The sequence below is a fragment of the Capsicum annuum genome, chromosome 8 (genome assembly GCF_002878395.1).
Source record: "Capsicum annuum cultivar UCD-10X-F1 chromosome 8, UCD10Xv1.1, whole genome shotgun sequence".
Lineage (NCBI taxonomy): Eukaryota > Viridiplantae > Streptophyta > Magnoliopsida > Solanales > Solanaceae > Capsicum > Capsicum annuum.
Genome location: NC_061118.1, coordinates 165,502,756 through 165,523,997, shown reverse-complemented (window position 1 = coordinate 165,523,997; position 21,242 = coordinate 165,502,756). Strand labels below are relative to the sequence as shown.

The 21,242-nt window shown below is 31.5% G+C and overlaps 2 protein-coding genes across 2 annotated transcripts; one reads left to right on the top strand and one right to left on the bottom strand.

Moving 5' to 3' along the window:
• Positions 1–6,455: 6,455 nt before the first annotated feature.
• Positions 6,456–14,552, top strand: LOC107840224 (protein unc-50 homolog). Its single transcript, XM_016684022.2, has 10 exons — positions 6,456–6,842; positions 8,338–8,405; positions 9,425–9,450; positions 10,314–10,404; positions 10,726–10,821; positions 12,978–13,046; positions 13,205–13,263; positions 13,383–13,505; positions 14,042–14,113; positions 14,194–14,552. Exons 1-10 carry the CDS (start codon positions 6,756–6,758, stop codon positions 14,256–14,258), a joined length of 756 nt encoding a protein of 251 aa, XP_016539508.1. The 5' UTR covers positions 6,456–6,755; the 3' UTR covers positions 14,259–14,552.
• Positions 14,553–16,069: 1,517 nt separating this feature from the next.
• On the bottom strand, positions 16,070–20,512 carry LOC107840223 (probable cinnamyl alcohol dehydrogenase 1). Its single transcript, NM_001324580.1, has 5 exons — positions 20,424–20,512; positions 20,185–20,298; positions 18,091–18,318; positions 17,050–17,489; positions 16,070–16,272 (listed from the first exon to the last, which is right to left on the bottom strand). The coding sequence occupies exons 1-5, from the start codon at positions 20,510–20,512 to the stop codon at positions 16,070–16,072; spliced, it is 1,074 nt and encodes a 357-aa protein (NP_001311509.1).
• Between the last annotated feature and the right edge of the window lie 730 nt (positions 20,513–21,242).

Genomic DNA, 21,242 nt, shown 5'->3' with positions numbered 1-21,242 from the left:
ACAATAAATAGAAAAAAATAAAAACTAACTTATGCCTTTGAAAGAATACTATTTCACATAGTTCATATGATCAATTGGCTAGTCCAGGACAAACAGGACACCAAGGAGTCAACTTCACATATCTTTAGCATGCTAAAAGATTAGTCATTACTTAGTTCAAATAAAAAATTCATAAATTTTATAGAATCTCGTATTTAGATATATAAATTATTTCAAATGAAAGAAATATATTATCAAAATTATGTACATATAATAATGTATTCTATTACATAAACGTCATAAGTACCTATATGATGATCACCATATATTGCACTCTTCATAAAAAAAAAAGAGGATATAATTGCATGTTGTATGTACCAATTACACGAGTGGAATGCTATTAACTGATTCTCTATTTTTATAGGTATGCTCAAATATCCTAAGCATACAAAGGCCACAATCCAAATACATCTTTATTGTAGGAATAACTTATTTTTTGTCGCCACCCACAACAGATTAAGTGGCAAGAGTCACTTAAAATAAATTTATAGAAGTAGAAGAAAAAGAATACGCATAAAAAGCTTTAGAAAAGAACCATGGGGAGAGTTTTTCTTTAAAAAAAAAATTGAAATTTGAAGTAAGAGAGCTTTTTGTTATATTGAAATGCGCTAATGAAGATAACAATCTGAATAATGAGGGATTTTGATTACTTAAAAGGAGGAATTTAGTTAATGGAGGTCATTTCGTGGTTGAGAATTGTGTGGGCGTGTTGGCATAAATTTAGGGGAAGTGCTTGCAACCATTTCTCAGATATTTACTAAAAATTTTGATAATATTAAAAGAATATGCAACTCACAATTCAAATAAAAAATATCTTAATTTTAATTATTTTTATCTTTAAAATAAACTTTATCCTTGTAGCTTCATTTAGAACTACAAAAAACTGTTTAAAACTTACTTAATTTTAGTTTATCTATAAACTTATTTTAAGAAATTTTATTTGCCATTATGCATGAAAAGTTATAGATGAATTTTATTTTATTTATCATTATGCATGAAAAAAGTATAGTTAAATTTCTTTTATTTAGAATTTAAGAAATTTGAATATGTATTTATCACATGTCAATTGCAGTTGGGAAAATTGTGAATATGGGAGTATAGTTATGCTTTAGTTACGTTAGTGTAAGTATTCAACTGCTATTCAAACATGTAAAGCTATTGAATGGTGGGTTTATAATTTTTTTTTAATAATTTTATATATTAATTTAAATGGTTAATTAAATTTTTAAAAAAATTATGCAGATTAATTACTATAAAATTTATAAATTATTATGTAAATAAAAAATCAAATTAAATTAAACGGATCCTTGTCACCATGATTTTCTACTATTTTAAAAAAAAGTTATAGATATTTAATCATTTAAAAAATTCAATTGAATAACTAATAACTAACAGCTTAACTAATTAACTAATTTTTCCTAAAATCTAACACATGTCATTTTTATAAGCTGTCACTTGACAACAATCTAAGCAAAACTTTCTTGCTATTTAGTATATATAGATATACATACCTACACATATATAGTGTTTACGTCGAAACTCGCGGGTGGCGTGGCACCCTCAAACTCTTTAATAGATCCGCCCCTGAGTATACAACGAAGCTTGATCTCGAGATCCTTATCTTCAGGATTAGCAGCAAGTGGCGTCTATTCCACAAGAGCGGTGGAAGAAGAAGAAGAAGAGGGAGGACGAGGAGGTAAGGCAGCTACCTGCCTGTCCGACGTAAAGACCAACTGTAATCTCCGGTAGCAACGGTCGCTGATCGACCCGACGGTGACATCTTCGGTATATTTACTTTGAGTTTTGTATTTGAGATTGCTGTTACAAAACTGCTTATTTGATAAGCACTTTTATAAAATGGCTTTTCAAATAAGTGTTTTTGAAAAAAAATAATTTGTGTTTGGTAAATTCATTCGAAAAGTGCTTTTGATAATCAAATTATGTTTGGATAATCTTTTTCAGGAAGTATTTTTTTGAGACAAATGACCAAAAAGGACACCTATCAATAGCCTTTATTACTAAAATCAATTTATAGACAAAAATTATTTTAAATATCTATGTTAATATTTTTAATTATTTTTTTTATTTAATTAAAAAGTACTTACTCTAAAATTTTCAATCAATATTTATATACATAAATACATTAAAAAAATTAAATGGTTATATATTACATAAATAATTTAAATACTACTTATAACATCAAACAAAAATGAATACAAAAGTTATTTCATAAATTAAATCACTAAAAGTTAGCAAACACTATATTCATGCTTACAAATATCTAAACGAGATAATATTTGTTATTTGTTACCTTTTCTTTTGGATATGTTTTTACCGTTTCAATTGTAAAACTAAGTAACCAAATTCATATATGTATACTACTTGATGACAAATATTTAAAATAAAATTCTGTCTATTATTTGTTATTTTTTTAAAATATATTTTACGGTGTCAAAATTTACTACGAATAAACTGTCATCATATTCACATATATATAAACTATATTTTAACAAATATGTCACTTTTCATGAATTATTTATTTAAAATTAAATATACGAGAAAAAATTTATATGTGATGTCAAAATACAATCTTGTAACGTGATTCATCTGTCAATTGTTATCATTAATAATAATAAAATAATTTATATATTCTTTAGTCATCATCATCAATGATATTTTCAAATTTATTTTTAAAAAATGAGTAAAAATAAAATAACAATATATAAATCATAAAGAATTATGACGTAAATATGAAATGTAAAATTTTAAAAATCAAACTTTAATCAAACTTGTAAGATATGTTAATTAATTAACAAGGTATATATATGTGTGTGTGATAGGGATATTTTTGTCATAAAAAAATAATTTTCTGCTTTTGCTTTTTTTGAGAAGCAGAAATTTTCTGCTTCTGCTTATTTTTAAAAGCACTTTTGCAAGTTTACCAAACGTTTTTTTTCTTTTAAAAAAATATTTTTTTCTCAAAATAAGTACTTATTTTGGGAAATAAGCAATTCCAAATAGGCTATAAATAGGTTATAAAGGATGTTAACTGCTGCGAACTGACAGAACTCTTTCTTAGGGTACCGGCGCTTCGACGGGGACGGAATTTTTAGGGAAAATATTCCTAAAATTCTCTGGAACACGCGACTTGGCGATCTAAAGTTTGGATATATACACTTTTAACCCCTTGATTCTCTTGTTTAAATGACCAATTATACTTGTGGTTCCTAAACTTATCCAGGTATTTCACTTATTTTCCTAAACTCCGCCTGTTTGGTCGTAAAAATAATATAATTTTTTAGAGTTGGGTTGAAATTGAATTTGAATTTGGTATTGTGTTTTGGTCATGAATATAAATTGAAATCGTTTTAAGAAAATTTGCAAGAAAAATTAAAGTGAGATCTACTTATTTTCATTTTTTCAAAAATAATTCTCACTGAAATGAAATAATTCTTATGACTTAACACACTAATTTTTTTAAAAAGAAAGTGAAATAATTTCTCATGCTTACTCAATCTTTGACCATGTGAACACTTTTTAAATTATTATTTTCAATTTCTCATTCAATATACAATATTTATATTGAAATATGATTAATTTATATTCGGGTTGGAAAGGATTAATTCGGAAATAATGTTTCCTGTCAAGGGGCTCAAAATTGATATTTCTAGTTAAGGAATGAATAGTTTCATCTACTATCCATATTCCTTGTTCGTACCATTTCAACACTTGTAGCCTGTTTGGGATTACTTATTTCTCAAAATAAGCACTTATTTTGAGAAAAAAATATTTTTTTAAAAAGAAGGGTGTTTGGTAAACTTACAAAAGTGCTTTTAAAAATAAGTAGAAACAGTTTTTCTGCTTCTTTTCAGAAGCAGAAAATTTCTGCTTCTAAAAAAAAGCAGAAGCAGAAGCAGAAAATTATTTTTTTATGATAAATATATCTCTATCACACACAAACACACACATATATATATTAATTAATTAATTAACATATCTTACAAGTTTGATTAAAGTTTGATTTTTAAAATTTTACATTTCATATTTACGTCATTATTCTTTATGATTTATATATTGTTATTTTATTTTCACTCAATTTTTGTAAAATAAATTTGAAAATATCATTGATGATGATGATTAAAGAATATATAAATTATTTTAGAGTACGTACTTTTTAATTAAATAAAAAAAATTAATTAAAAATATTAACATAGATATTTAAAATATTTTTTCTCTATAAATTGATTTTTAATAATAAAAGCTATTGATAGATGTCTTTTTGGTCATTTGTCTCAAAAAAAACACTTCTTGAAAAAGATTATCCAAACATAATTTGATTATCAAAAACACTTTTTGAATAAATTTATCAAACATAAATTGTTTTTCTTAAAAGCATTTTTTTAAAAAATCATTTTATAAAAGTGATTCTCAAATAAACAGTTTTGTGCAATTCTAAACGGCCCTTTACGTTGCTCAAATATTAAATCATGTCATCTTGATACGGTGATGTGACAAAGTGGTTAAGGGAAAATATATATTCGATAGATGGGAGGAACATTGATATATGTCACTCATTTTGTCGTATCCACATAAAATACTTAACATACGCATTTTACAAAAAAAATAGATTATTTAATAGATAGATATTCACCTCATGACCTAAAATGCCAAAAATAAAAATTAAAGTCAAATTTAAAAAGTTACCTATGTATTTAATTTTCACAAAAAATAAATCTCAAAATGACAACTATTCCTATCATTATTTAAAGGCTAAACTTCCATAACATAGAAATCTTTTTTTTAAACTATTTTCATGTTACATTACATTACTATATACATGAACTTATTATCGTATTAAGTATCGACTATTTTATGCTAAACTTTCATAACATAGAACAGGAGCGGATTTATTAAGGAGCTTGAGGGTGCCACGCCATCCATAAGTTTCGATGTAAACTCTATATATGTGTAGGTATGTATATATATATATGTGTGTGTGTATGTCACCAAGGGAACCAAAGTGCTATGTTGCTCCAGTGGCAAACGAGCATATATTCTCCCCGGAGGGTTGCAGGTTGCTGCCAACAACATATTTTGATTTATTTAATTAAATCAATTGTCTGCAACTCTAGGTTTGAACCTTGCTGCCAACAACATATTTTGATTTATTTAATTAAATCAATTGTATGCAACTCTAACCTGACAAACCCTTTTTTTGTTTAGTTTAATTTAATTCAATCAATTGTATCCAACTATATTTTGCCAGTGAAGTCAAAATTATATTTATTTAAAATCTATTCTACTTATTTAAAACTTCTTATTGGTTAACTTAGTTATAATTAGAACCGGTTGTTTGATATGTCCAATGTAAGTAATACTTAACCTAGGTATAATTAGAACCCCCGTTGTTTGATATGTTCATGTTACGTAATTACGAGAGGGAGTTGTTAAAATTCATTGACTTGTCCTTTCAAAATAAATAAGATTTAAATTTTGTGTAAAGTATATAGATTAATCTTATCAGATTGAGTTGATCTATGATAATAACCCGATCTTATAATTGAATTTTTTTATTTCTTCCTCTTCACTGCAGATGCTTTTAATTGTTGTCGACTTATATTAATTCATTTATTTTTGACTGAAATAGCAAGTTTAGGAAGAAGAAGGGAGTGGATTTGGTTCTTTATACGTTACTAAGCTTGCTATTTTATTTCATTTTATTTTTGAAAAGGGATTACTTCTATTTTCAATGTATGAGTTCTAACTCTATTTTAAAATACGAAATTGTAAATTTTGAATATATAATGAATTTTAATTCTTAGTTATTATACTAAAACTTTGTACACAAAATTGAGGCCAAATTGTAAAAGTCACATTTGTTTACTATTTTTTAGAAAAATAAATAGGTAAAAAGTTGAAGCATTCTTTCTTTTAATCACTCCCTGTTGAGAGACAATAACGGAGCGATAATTTTTATTAGGAAAATTTAAAATCGAACAAAAAAAACACACGAACTAGTTAAAAGGGGTTCAATATCTACTATATATCGTAAAATATAATGTTAACTATATATAAAATATTACAGTTTTCTGATGAAGAAGGTTAAGATGAACACTTTGGCCGTAAGTTAGTTCTGCCCTTGGAGGCGAACTCAGGATTTAGAGTCTCCGAGTGATTGAATTGATAAGTTTATTTGGCACCATGAGACTCCAAATTCTAGGACCACCTCTGATTACTTTTCTATATAAATAAATTTACTGTCGTATTAAGTATCGACTAATTCATGTCTACTTCAATTGTTGATTATCCGCTTGTGTATTTATTTTAGGTAGAATATAAAATAAAATAGTATTACTACTATTCTACTACCCCTATCATTTTGGAAAATTACTACTTGCAGATAACGGCACAGCAAATTTTTAATTTTTAAGTCAGACAAATACCAAGAAGAATTAGCAAAGGTTGAGTAGTCGGGCCTTGATTGGGACTTTGTATTGGGCTGGGTCATTCACCCGAGCCCATCAGCAATTTCACCCACATTACCAGAAAGAGCAAGCAGTGAGAGAGAGAGGAAGAAGAAGAAGAAGAAGAGAGGGAAATACAGTGTGAAACCAGAAGCAGAGCTGTAAAATCCAGAGATATCTGATCCAATTGAATCAACGAAACGAAGGATTCACAAAATTCTCGAAGAAAAAGGAAGGTATAAAGGATAAAAGATGTTGCCTACAACTTCGAAAGGTCGAACGAGCTCTCATGTCCGACCCAATTCAGTATTGCCTCAGTACCTTCGCAGAATTATCAAGGTACTTTCTCTCATTCTTCAATTTCAATTAACACTCTCTAGTTTGTCTGATCTTGTGTACAGATCAGATCCCGATCCTGCTTTTCTTTTGTTTCGGCTACTCGTCTTTCTGGCTCTACAGTTACAAATTATGGTACTTATCTGTTAATATTTTAGGATTTTTTTTAATTGATTATTAGATTATCATTCTGTATGATCACGGATGTTTTAGATTGGGGTCAATTTTTTGGTGTCTTGAACTCATTTCCACTATATTTTGTGATTGAGGGTGTTTTCTGCAATACATTTATTACACCAGTGGAAAAAGTGCATGTATTAGATGGTATTCTTGCTGAGGAACTACGGTGTATGTTTCATGTGCTAATTTATTTACTCTCTCTTTCCCAATTTATGTGGCACATTTCGAATTTCGAGATTCAAATAGTTGAATTTTGACCGTGAATTTGGGTATCGAATTCTTAAATTTTCTGAAATAAAATTTGCATATTTGAAAACTACTTAAAAAGTACCATAGGTCAAAATAATTGACAATTCAAAATATACAAACAACAACAACAAGATACCTAGTGAAATCCCACAAGTGAGGTCCGGGAGGGTAAAGTGTAGGCAGACCTTACCACCACCTCAGGGAGGTAGAGAGGCTGTTTCCGGAAGACCCTCGGCTCTGACAAGTCAAAATATATGAATAGAAAAAGGTCAAAGAAGACTCGTTCGAATCTCAAAATCTTAAAGGTGCTACATAAATTTGGATGGAGGGAGTATGTTTTTGTGCTTTTGCATGCTCCATGGCCTAAAATGTTGGAATAGGTACAATTCCACTACCCCACCTAGGGAAGGTGGGCCCAAAATAGTGTGAGCCTCTTAACACAAGTGCACATGACGGGACATTTCAATATGCTGCATGGATGGTCACGTTTTCTACATCTTTGAGCTTGCATTATGGGGCCTTCCAAATTCATGCCAACATTCTTCGATACGTGCCACAACAGGATTGTTTTCCATTTTTGGCCTGATTTGATCATCAATACAACATCCTTACAGTGCTCTGGATCCCCACCTCCTCTCTTATGCTGTTTTTTCCTTCTCTTAGTGCTTTGAGTTTCTTTAATACTCCCTCCATTTCAATTTGTTTGTCTGGTTTTGACCTGGTACCGAGTTTAAGAAAATAAAGAAGACTCTTGAATCTTGTGGACTTAAACTATAAATATGTAGAATGTACCAAAATGTATGTCAATTTTGTGGTCTTAATATGCCATGTGGGAAGTTAGAATTAAAGAGTTGCCGAAAAAAGAGAGAGACTTTCTTTTGTTGGAACCTTCTCGTAATGCAACTCCCATCTTGAACTCCATATCGTTTGATATTGCTTGTTGATTATAAGTTGGTAAATTGAAGTGAAGCGCTCAAGCAATGTGCTTGTTTTTTTAATCTGTTTGTTTAAAAAGGGTTTTCGTTTCACGATAATCTTACTGTTTCCTCCCCTCCTTTAATGCTTGCAGTGGCAACAGATGGACATCGAATATACCTTTTGGCAAATGCTTCATCTATGTACCTCCCCTAAAGTAGTGTGAGTATTTTGTGTATTCCTTTTAAATTTGTACTACAGCTAATATTTCAAATAATATGCTGGCGTTAAAGAATGTGCAATTATCTTATGTTTTGTTAAGTAGTTTCAGACCATCCAACCTAGCGATCATCTTTTTTGGGGTATCAGTTAACTAAATGTGATACTAATTTGAGGACAGATTAATAAACATTCAATTCCTGTGAACCATATCAATTTCTTGTTGGTCCAAAATTCTCTTGTATGGATGCATTGCACGAGATAAGTTGTCTTTTAATGCCAATACTCGAAATGAAAATATTAAAATATCAAAATACTTGATAGATTATCCAAGTATCAAAGAAAATGAATGGAAAAAGTAGAGGAACTTTAGGAGATTTTGATAACAAAGCACCAAACGCCCATTGTGGAGCTCAAAAAGTAACTTTAGGAGTTATGTTGCACAGAACATTGTGCTCGTCTGTTGTGAAGGTTCTTGCAATGACCCAAATGCACAGATGAGGGAGGGAGGACCGAGGGAAGGAGAATCGGGGGAGCAAAAGGAGGAGTCATAAATAGGTATGATTCTGCTAGTATACGTGCAATTATGAGGAGGTTTTGCAGTTTAATGAAGGAGTTCTAGATTGTAAGCTTACTTCTTTTGATGGTTTCTAGGTGCCTGTTTGTAATTTTTAAGCAAGATATTTTTGCAAGTGTGTCATTTTAAGCATTGGTAGCTTAGGTTTCACTAATTGAGAGTCCAGTTCTTCATTTTCATTCAACCGGTCAAACTCCAAGCTATAAAGCAGTTGGCCTTAATCTTGTTTTCGAGGAATTAAGTATTGGGATGAGGAAAAGAGAATATACACAGCAAAATGTGAGAGGGCTGGTTCATTTTTCACATCTTTGTCTAACTTTCACCTTTGAATTGATATACTATAGAAAAGGCTGATATCAGCTCATTATACAATGATGCTCATTTTAATTCTGAGTTACTGATGTTGTGTTTGCATTTTGGTTGCGGTATTGGACAACTGATTCAGATATCAGCACACAAAGTACCACAAACGTAAGTTTCCTTCATCTCTTCCTTTACTCTTTCGTTCATCTAATGCCATATGATTCATTTGTATTGGAAAATTGAGTTTGTGAATTATTCCAGTACTGCTGAATCCTTATGGTTGCTTATTCACCTTTTATATGATATTTCATCCATTCCAATTTGTATGATGCCTCATTTAGTTGGTAAAGTTCATATTTGATATGATGTTTTCTCACGAAACTAACTTTTGAGCTAGTGCTATTAATATTTTCTTGATAACTTCTATTACTCTTTGTATGTTACATAACTCTAATTAATATCCTAAGCTTGGTTCTCGAATAACATAAATGGGACAAAGCGGGTACTATATCTGTGATACTTCCTCGGTGTTAAAGCTGTAATACTTTCCTGTGTATTGCTCTTACTATGACGTTTACAAACATATATATGAGAAACTGCAACATAAAATCGCACCATGCTTTGTTTTCTAAATCATTGGGTTGGTCAAAGGGACCATTTAAATTAGGATGGTGAGAGTTAGGCGTAGAGTACTTATTTTCTGAACCTCTGCTCTGGCGCACATGCTTTAAACTTCGTCTTTTGATGTGTTTGAAGCAAAAGTTGATGGGTGTTAAAAGGAAATTGATTTTCAACTTCGATTACAGTTCGACCAATTTTGCATCCATTGATGCATTAAGTGTAAATGTTCCCATCTTAATGTTTTGCAACTTGACTTTAGTGCACAAGTCTGGGCTGCTTGAATATCATCACTTGGCGTTGTGTTGATCTCATTCATAAATATTGGTGTCCGGTAGCAAAGTAGTTTTGTTGCTGGAGTTATACTGTTCATCTAACGTTGGGTTCGTGTTATTTTCTTTTTTCTCTTTTAGAAACGAAGAACCAGTGGGCACGCGATGATCCTGCATTTATCGTTATATGTAGTCTTCTGTTGGTGGTTGCTACTTTAGCATACTGCGCTGCGTAAGTTTCCTATACTCTGCTATTCATTTTGGTCTAAGATGACAGATTGGTAAAGTCAACTACTTTCCTCGCGAATTGCAAAACTTTCTCTTATCAAGAGAATGTTTTATGATGTCATAGATCAGATGAAGTTAATTACGGTTTAGAAAAGCCCAACTTTTCAGTTTTATTGTACTAATGTCATCCATGTGCCAATGTTGAGCCACAAGTTTTATAATGTAAATCTGCTCGAGTTCTATAGTGACTTCTTTGTATTTTTATTTGCGTATGGTCTTCTTGATGCTGAATCATGCTGCAATCTGCGTCTTTCATTTTTTTCAGGTATGATCATAGTGCGGGACATGCTGTTTTTGTAGTTATCTCAGTATTGCTTTTTCATTTTGTACTCACTGGAGCTACTTTGGCAACATGTTGCTGGTAAGGGCTAGTATTATTTGAATATTGATACAACCTGTTAGACCTGCTGTTACTAGGGCCTATAAGCGCAGGATAAGGGTGAAAATAAGGCTTAAATGTATATGTTTTATTTATTAATTATTCTGTGTATGTATTTCTAGTAGTTTCTGGCAGTTTCCTAGCAGTTTAGGCAGTTGTTTTCTGATATATTGTACTAGGAAGAAAGAAAGACTATCAGATTATTCTGTAGGATTTTCTGGCAGATTAGGATGTTAAGATTCGTCAAAATACTTTGGTTGTTGAATTATTCTCTATTTGCTATTTGTAAAACTCATTCTACTACTTGGTGGCAGTAAATAATAGTTGAAGTGTTGTTTCTACTTTTGCATTGTTTCTGGAAGTTATACAGATTTATTGTTAGGAGATTTCAGGGTTCCTAACACAACCTCATCATGGTTATCTTTCTGTTCAACTTAGATTAATCTTGAAAATAATTTTGTACAATTTTCTATCAGTTTTGGTGGAACAATGGAGCTATAAACTTCCCATCTGTTTCAGTTAGTTGGTTAAACTTGTAATCAGATCCTTCTGTGGGGAATTATAGAGAGGAGTCAGTAATTTCTCGTATTCCAAACAGTTGAATTCTTAGGATTCAGCATATAAAATAAATAGGTGATCAACTTCATTAATAGAATATATAGGGGGTCACGTGATCATCACCTAAGTTACTCGGATTCTTCACTTTTGGTGCCACACCATGTCGACACGGCGTGGGTGTGGGTGTGGGATCCGTACCTGAGCTGGTCAACCGATTTTGGGTACTTTGACCAAAATCGACCAGAAAAGTCCAGACAGATTTAAGAAATTTTGTAATCAAAACAAAAGCTAAGGTGAAATTGAAGAAAATGGAATACCTTATATATAGAAATTTCTATGTTATTGCTTTTTTTTTAATCTCCTTCCAAGATTTTCTTCTTGAACAACATTTTTTCCTCAAGTTTTTCATATAATATCTCATAATTTATGTTTTATAACTCTATTTTTAGATATTTAAATTATTTTTTGCCGAATTCCCGCACCCATATCCATCCCTAGATCCATATCCCCGAATTTTTAAATTGAGACCGCGAAGGATCCGACCTCTAGATCCGTACCCGTATCGGACACCCGCACCCGAATCTGAGCAACTTAGATCATCACTACAACGATGTGCTACTTGTGCTACATCTAGCTGTGCTACCAAACTAGAAAGTCATAGCAAAGGAGTGATGATCTTAATTGTAGTGAAGATACAACATATATCTTTTACCTTGGATTTTCGGTGATGATTCAAAATCAATGATTTTTAGCACTTGGAACAATTCCTATGATTGAGCTATAATCCATTCCAAAAAAGAATGACACATGTCTATATTTCCTTAATATTTATAGCTGTACAAAGGCTATGATACGTTTAAGACTACAAGTTTCAGAAGTTGTGTATAGCCACAGGAGTATTATTACATATTTAAGAACTTCTTGCATCTTCTTTATGCCTTCTAATCCACTCATTTACTTCATCTAAGAAAATTATTACATATTTAAGGCTACAAGTTTAGGAAGTCTTCGTTTCTTTCTTAAACTCCAAGTCAGGTCAAACTATGTCAAACAGAGTGATATGGAGGAGTACGTTTTACTTCCCCTATTGACTGATCTCTGATTAGTTTTTATGGATATTCGCTGTTAAAATTCTTTAGACTCCAAATCTTACACTCTATCATAACATTCTCATGTAAACATTCTATAGAGTACAACCTATGCATGGAAAAAAGGAAAGGAAGAAAAAGGATAAGAAGATAGAAGAAGAGTAAACACATGAAGAAGTGAAGGACATTGTGTTTAACTTTGCTTATTTAGGGTGGCAAACAATAAAGAAAGGAAAATTGTTTTGACTTTCTTTTTTTGTTGGATTAACATTCTGGGGCCATCAAGAAAATGATTTCCTTTATTTTCGTTCCTCATTCTTAAAAACCAAGCAAGAAGCACTACATAAACTTTTTCTCTGTTTCTCTTTCAAGCTTGCGATATTTATGGTGAAAGCATAAATCTTTCATTGCATCATGCCATTATGCTTGCAATATTTACAGTGATAACAGATTGTCTTCCAGCATAATCTTATCTATCATTGTCCTTGCAAGGTTCCTAACCAACAATTACCTTCGAGAGGAAGCTCCGAGCAGTCATGCCGTGGAACAGCGGGTGGAATGGCAAGTGCAGAACATTTCCATATCAAACTCTTCATATAATTAATTTTGTCAACTACTTTTTCTGCTTGCAGAACTCTGAAATTCTACATCTAGTGTTAATGAAATTCACTTTCATTTATAAATTTTCTTACTTACACACTTTCTTGTCTCTCATGAAGGTTGTATGCATTTGATGTCCACTGCAACTCTTTCTTCCCTATGTTTGTTTTGCTTTATGGTAAGGCAGTATTAAGATGAAATCTTGCAGTTTGCACATCTTCAGACACAATATATTGATGACTACTGGCAGATTCCTTTTTTATTTGATAAAGGCTGACGGCTTTCTTTTTGTGGCAGTCATACATTATTTTCTCTCCCCTATTTTGGTAGCTCATGGTTTCATTCCTGTTTTGCTGTCAAATTTGCTCTTCATGGTCGCAGCTTCCTATTATCATTACCTCAACTTTTTAGGTTATGATGGTAAGATAAATTCCATAGCCTAGGAATGTTTTCCTTTTTGAATCTCATGAAAATTCAACATGAGGTGATTTTTGTGTATTCGAGTTTTAACTTTTCTGGAAGCATTTCAGCTGGTGTTCACCAAAAGCATTTAAGACTTATTGTACTGAAATATTAGACCATGGCTAAAATTTGTTGACTACCTGTGTCCACAAGTGTAGTGATGAATTTTCTTGCTTCATGATTTGTGTGTTCAAGTTCACTCATTTCTGGTTTGAGATGTCCAAATTGAATAAGTCTCTAGTTGCGACTGATAGCTAGTGCTGTATGAGTTTTTCTACCCCAAGATATAGCTGTTTCAGAATAAATAGAAGTCAAATGTCAGCTGGAATCAATGTCTTTCATTCCTAGGTACTCTGAACAGATAGTAAGCATGGTCCTAAAGTGCTCTTGTAACCTTATAGATTATTCCGATTTAATGCATGACCGTCTGCTGGTGCTTTCTGTTTCTGTTGGCTCGTTGATATGGATAGTGCACTTATTTCCCCCCTCTGCAGTATTACCCTTTCTGGAGAAGACAACATTCTTCCTTTATCCAATTGGCATCGTCATCGTCCTTTCACCCATCTGTAAGTGTTTTTGTTAATTCATGATTGCGCTGCGCTCATTTTGGTTAAATAAGGTGACAAATTTTGTTTGTTGCTTATAGTTGTTTTGATTGGCTTCAATCCGTCAAGACACTTCATGAATATCTACTTCAGTAGAGTATTATGAAGACAAGCTTACACTGGATGAGGACATGTTAGGATGAAAGACGCCTTTCAGACAGCTCGTGAATAGGTCATTATTGAAATCATTTGCAGAGGCTTTAATTGTTGATGTGATTGGGGAACGCTTGTTTAGTAGTATCTCTGGTTAGGTAATTTTGATGTTATGAATGAGAAATATATCTGACGGGAGCCCTTATTTGTACTTCAGCTATAAAACTTCACTCGATGAGTTCATTTAATGTAAAGATTTTATTTCTGATTTGTTGAATCATAGTGGTGACTATAGCATTCTCATGAATTCTCATTCTGTGGCTATAACATTTCCCATTTGCTGGTGTCCATCACTAAAAACTGGCTTTTGTTCAAGCATTATTGGTCGAAACATTTGTCTTAATGTGGTAATTACAAGTTGAAAATGGAAGCCCCTCTTGCTATAGGCGGATATAGTACTATAAGGAAGGACGTTAGATGAACCCAGTATTTTCTGAAGCACAGCCTAAGTTTATATTTAAAAAATTCACACGAATGGCAGATATTAACTCATAATTTTAAAGATATAATGAGTTGGAACTCGAAAAGCTTGAAAATTTGGATCCGATCCTGCCTCTTGCATGGACAAAAACTTGATGAGGTGGGTGATGTGTACCTACCCAATTAACATGTTTGAAGGAATCAATGTTGACTAACTGGATCCTTACCAAATCCTGCGAGGATTGGTGATTGGCCGATTTCTTTTGAACTTAGATCAACAGGGATTCCTTATTTATCAACTGGTAGAGATGAGATGAATATTATATGATAGCTCTGCAAAATATTCTTTAGCCTGGAAGAACATGGTGTTCCACATTCTTGACTACTGCATAGGAATAGGTTTACCTTCCAAGTAATTTTTCCTATTGGAGCTTCCCTAATTTTTTTTTTTTTTTTTTTTTAAAATCAAATGTAATAATACGAATCGAGCTTTAATGAGTATGTAAATAAATATGCAATGTCAAGTAGTTCCTTTTTCTCGCTTTGAGAAAAACATTGTGATAAACCATCTTTAACTAAAAAGGTTCATGAAAGACTGCTCTAGCCAAGGATAGGGACTTCCCAAGTCAATGGATACATTGTACTTCTTTGCGGGGCAGTGCATGTATGCTGACGTACAGTATAAATAACCATTCCAATTCTTAAAGACAAACATTGAGCTGACATTTGTAATAATGCTTCTTGTATTTTCATGTTTGCCGGGCAGTGCATGTATGTTGTCACACCTCTTACTAAAAGAGATTTGAAGAATAAATAAAAATTAATGACGGATCCTTCTTGTGATTTTTTTTAATACAACTAGTTTTTAAAAGTCAATTATTATTATATGTGTGCGTGCAAAGCAAAACCAAATATATAATGAATTAGATATACATTTCAAATTTTACTTTATTCAAAATCAACGACTAAATTTTGAATAAAAAAATAATACAAATACAATAATTTTGTACTATGGTCATGAGAAGAGGAGATCGCTTTCACATACCAAAACAAAGTGTGGTTGGTATATATTTCATTGTCGTCACCAACATTGAAAATGAAGTTTCACATTTAGATAGTTTTAAAAAAAAAAGAAAATACAATACAGAACTCTCACACTCAATCACCAAATACAGGTCCAAATTAAAGAACACAAAATACAAGTACAAATTAAAACAAACAAAAGGGAAAGAAAAAAAGACAATATCAAAGTTGTATATTTTAATTTCTCTCTTATAGATAGTTTATATTATAGCCTTTTATAGATAAACCATCCCAATTCCATCATGTCATTCGTTTGTGTAATTACTGGTCAAGTTTGCTTCCAGCAACATCCACCACAAATCTGTACCTCACATCATTTTTCTCCAACCTTTCCATTGCAGTGTTGATATAATCCATTTTCACCATCTCTATTTGACAAGTAACACCTTTTTCTTTGCAAAAATGTAGCACTTCTTCTGTTTCCTTCATACTACCAATGAAACTTCCAGTGATACTCTTTCTCCCTGGTTTGGTAAGAATAATAATAAAGAATTTTAAGTTACAGGAACGTTGCTTACGAGCTCAACTAAACTCAATAACTTTAGTTCAGAATCTATGTTTGTTTTAAGAAATCTACCAACACTTGATGTTATTGTCCTAGAATTTAGAACACATAAAATTTAAACTTTGCCTCCGCATCTGATATCATTAATTCAATCTAATTAACTTGTTATAACAGGTTAATGGGCAATTTCTAAGTGTTCATATCAAGCTTGGTATAAAGAGTTACTCCATATTACTCCCTTAGAAATAAGTCAATAACCATACACTATTATGGCACAAAACTCAAAACTTCAATTATGATAGAAGGTTCCATTAAAGTAAAGTCAACAAATCCATTAGCTTTAGTAACGTGTATGGTTATTGTTGTTAATGCTGTCCATTAGTGCTAACATTGTGACATAAAATCCTACTATAGGACTAAAATGGTTTTCCTTGTCCTCATTATTTGCCGCAAAAATAGACAATATCACTAGCATATTTCAATAAACTATGCTTTCTTTGAAGAAATGACCACTCTTCCAATCATTTTGTTACAACTTTTTTCTAGAGTTTAAGTTTTGTGCAGTGTGGTGTACAAAATATTCTAAACTTGATCTGATCCAATTTCTGGGGGATCTAATTCATATATCCTTAAAAAATAATTAATATATCCTTATTTTTCATGTTGTATGAAAAACTACTTAATAACGTAAAAGAAATTATACTGTTAGTTAGTGTAAATAAGTTAAATGACTTACCTAGCATAACCATAGGGGAGACAAATTGCAAAGGGGTGTTGATAACTCCCATCAAGATTAACTTGCCATCCACTTTAAGCAAAGAAAGGTAAGGTTCAAGAGGGTGATTAACAGGTATAGTGTCAATAATATAGTCAAGTGAATCAGCAGCCTCTTGCATTTTCTCATTGACAGAACTAACAAGATAGTCATCAGCACCAAGATGGTCCAATGCTTCTTGTCTCTTCTTATCTGAGGAGCTAATGACAGTAACATGATGTCCCATTGCCTTTGCTATTTTCACTCCCATGTGTCCAACTCCTCCAAGTCCCAATATTCCACCTCTTAGTCCACTTTGGTTAAAACCAAAATGGTTCAATGGACTGTACACTGTCACACCAGCACATAATAGTGGTGCTGCTTGTTCTGGTGCCATACCCTCTGGAATTTTCACCACAAACCTACATACATACATGGCAAAAAACAAAAACGTTTTAATTATTAGTCCATACTTGAAAATGAATTAAACTTATATACACCGATAAAGTAAGAAAATTCTACGATATCAATGCAATTTAACCGTTTAGAAGGTTGTCTGTTTTATTTTCTAGAATGTAAGCACTGCCAGTATAAATTCTTTTTTATATTATTAGGTTACTCAAAATGTTAATTATAGATAAATCTTTTGACTAGCATGAATCACTAACATTTAGGTCATGGTAATATATATATATATATAACATGTTACAACTTATTACAGCAGGTAAAACTACATTGATAGCGTATGAATTATTCACACTATATAGTTTCCACTTTTTATGAGCTGCTGCCTATATTTATCGTTTGAGTATGTATGCACCACACAATCAGGTTACTAATAACGAGAATTACATGTTAGTTTCTATGATAAGCAACAAGTATATACTCATTGTGAAAAAATCTCTATATTTTCTGTGTATAAAATTCAATTCTTCATTTTTTAGGTAATCTGATGGTATGAATTTCTCCTTGCCGTCTGTCAGTACATAGAAGTTAAACTATTGTAAGGAGGGTTAGGCTTACTTTTGCTCAACAACCATGAAATTAGAAAAGCCACCCTGAGTGGGCTTGCCATCAGTGTAGACATCATTGCAATTCCATATCTTCTTTGCACAATATTGCTCTATGTCTTGTTTGCAAGGCCTGCAGTTCTTGCAACATCCAACTATCAATCCAACTCCAACTGTGTCCCCCACTTTGAATTTTGTTACCTCTGGCCCTACCTCCACTACTTCTCCAACAACTTCATGTCTACATCAAGTTTCATCACCACCACAAAATTAAAACAAAATACAAAAGGATAAGGATCAAAATAAAGAATGATAGCAGCATTGATTTGAACAAAAACGTTATTGTCACCAACAACTTTACTTTGGCATCCAGGCCACGTATAAAAATCAATTACATACTCCGTCACTGTCATTTTTGATATATAAAAAAAGACAACTTTTTTTTCTCTATTTTACCTTAGAATTAATTATTTTTTCTCTAAATTAATTTTAAGACACATTATAAACATCATTTAATAGCAATACTACGATAAAATAACTATGTTATGAATTATTTCTTTTAATGAATGTGTCAAAATCAAACGGAGAGAGTGTATAATTACTTATATATGTTTATTTATTTATAGTGTAAGGCTTTTAGAAAAAAAATAAAAAATTATAGTGTAAGTTAAGTTACCAACTTCTCTTTTTTTTTTTTTTTTTTTTTTTAAGGTGACATCAATATATAGAAGTTAAAACTAGTAGTTCGATTTCGTAGTCTGTGACATCTCTTGATTAATAAAAACAATTTAAGATTCGGTGAGGCCTCAACGGATAGTTGCTTGATTCTTAAAAAAGAAAAAGAAGGTGCAATGTTTTATTTTGCATTTCTATATGGAAAACAAGTGGTTGATCCCTTGAAATTGAAAGTAACGCTGGCTCTATTATATTGTGGTTCACATTTTTTCGATGAAAGGAAGAAGAAAAGACACTTTGGAATAATCAATCAAATCCCAACCACTTGTTGGTGGAAATTTATCAAGTTCTCCTAGGATGATGGTAGACTCACAAGGACCACAACATTAAGTTGATTTATTTAGTGGCTAGGACATGAGTATGATAATTAGATTGGCCTAATGCTTATATTTCTACCTCAAAATGGCATTCATTCCTTTGGGGCTACCAAGAAAACTGAAATTGACGGGGTGTTGTTGAAAAACAGCAGAATCAAAATTGACCTCACGCCTACACCCTGTTTTTCCTTCTAATTAAGAGTGAAGGGTGGGGGAAAAAAGTATTCAGATTTTTTGAATTTAATATCTGAATTATCAGTTGTGCAAGTTTTCGACTTGAATTATCCTCAACTATTTTATCAAAACACACCTCAACTATGAATTGTTAAGGTAGGAAAAGTGAACAGGTTGATAGTTAACACGTGTTTTAATAAATAGTTGAACTCGCACATAATAGTTGAGATATGAAACTAGAAAATCGAAATATTTTAATTGTGTTTTTGACCCTCTACTTGATTAAATTCCCCCCCCCCTCTCCCCACCCCACCCCACCCCAATGGGATCTACAATGGTCGCCAATTACCCATTGCCGAGCTACATACAGTGGAGTTCACTATTTCTCCATTAAGAGATTATAAGTGCACAAATAAATTAAAAGCATATTTTGTATGCATATGAATAATTGAATCTCCTTAATAAGGCAGAAGCTTTTAAAGTAGTGATAAGATCGATTCAAAAGTTACTTCAAGTCTCCAGTTTGAAATAGCATTCTTTTATTACAGGTAAAAGTGCTTTACCAACTGAGTAATCACTTGTCTAATAATAATCTCTATACTATAGAAAGACATATTTGTACTAATAAGTATTATGGTCAAACAGTAAATACTTTATCATGATAATCACAAGTTTCAGATTAGAGTTTGAGCAACGTACACTTTAATTACACCTAATGAGATTTTCAAGAGCGAATCCAAATTTTAATAGTATTTTATAAGGCTTCAAATCAAGCACTGAATACCAAGTGGGACACAAAAAACGAAAGGCATATATGTAGAAATTCACCATATAACAAGTATAGATACTGGAAAAAAAAGAGATGAAAAAGAGAAAAATACCCAGGAACCATAGGGTAGTTGGACATGCCAAGATCATTTTTAACTTGGTGAAGATCACTGTGACAAAGTCCACAGTACAAAACTTTCACTTGCACATCTTCAGGCCCTGTGTTTCTGCCCATCATTTTAAATTCATAAAACAATCATAAAAATTCATCAAATTGTCGTTATAACAACAAACAAGAATTACGACATCGACTATATGAATTCTCACTGTCTATATCGTGTAATTTACGTACCTGAGAGTGTAGGTATAAGGTGAAAGTATACCAGAAGGGTCTCTTGCAGCCCAGCCAATAGCTGTTTTCTCAACTTCCAAGCTACCCATATTAATTTCTCTACAGAAAAGGAGAAATAATAGTTCAAAGGGAAAGTGTTGAGAGGTATTGTAGTACAGTTTTGGTTCATAACGCCACACACATATATATATAGTTTTAAAAGAAAACAGCTTAGGTGGCTTTTTTCTTTTTTAGAGTTCAATAAATTGGACTTTATTTCACTAGCTAACATATTGACATCAAAGTTCTATAATTAGATAAAAATTAACCTAATCCAAATCGTTGAAATTTGCTTTCAGTTAAATTTTTTTTAGCATAATAAGTTACTTAATTTTAAGATGAATGTAATTTTTTTTTTTTGAATTTTAAATTTATATTAGTTTTTTTTTTTAGTTTGTTGAGATATTTTAGTTTTTTTTGTTTGTTTTGAATTCTTGTTATGCTGATTATGTTTTCATGTTAGCTACTTAAAGCCCTTTATAATTAGTAATAAAATTATTGAGAGACAATTTCAATCACGTTAAATATTTTTTATGCTTTATCATCTTTTGAAAAAATTAAAACAACCATTTAAATTAAAAATAATTGACAGTTGCATAATACTATGTATATAGTTGTATATGATTATAATTTATATATACTGGATAATAAATAAACATTAACTTTTATCAGCTATTTATGTTGGGTAAAATTGAAATCACTTAAAGCTATTTAAGGCGTTTTTTTTTTTTTTTATATATATATATATTAATTGTCATTTTAATTTGTCAAATTGATCTT

Coding starts and splice junctions, on each gene's coding strand:
- LOC107840224 (XM_016684022.2), top strand. CDS start 6,756: ATGTTGCCTACAACTTCGAAAGGTCGAACGAGCTCTCATGTCCGACCC. Junction 6,843..8,337: donor ACCTTCGCAGAATTATCAAG/GTACTTTCTCTC, acceptor TAATGCTTGCAG/TGGCAACAGATGGACATCGA. Junction 13,264..13,382: donor TATGTTTGTTTTGCTTTATG/GTAAGGCAGTAT, acceptor TTTTTGTGGCAG/TCATACATTATTTTCTCTCC.
- LOC107840223 (NM_001324580.1), bottom strand. CDS start 20,512: ATGGGTAGCTTGGAAGTTGAGAAAACAGCTATTGGCTGGGCTGCAAGA. Junction 20,299..20,423: donor CCTTATACCTACACTCTCAG/GTACGTAAATTA, acceptor AATGATGGGCAG/AAACACAGGGCCTGAAGATG. Junction 17,490..18,090: donor TTCATGGTTGTTGAGCAAAA/GTAAGCCTAACC, acceptor GTATGTATGTAG/GTTTGTGGTGAAAATTCCAG.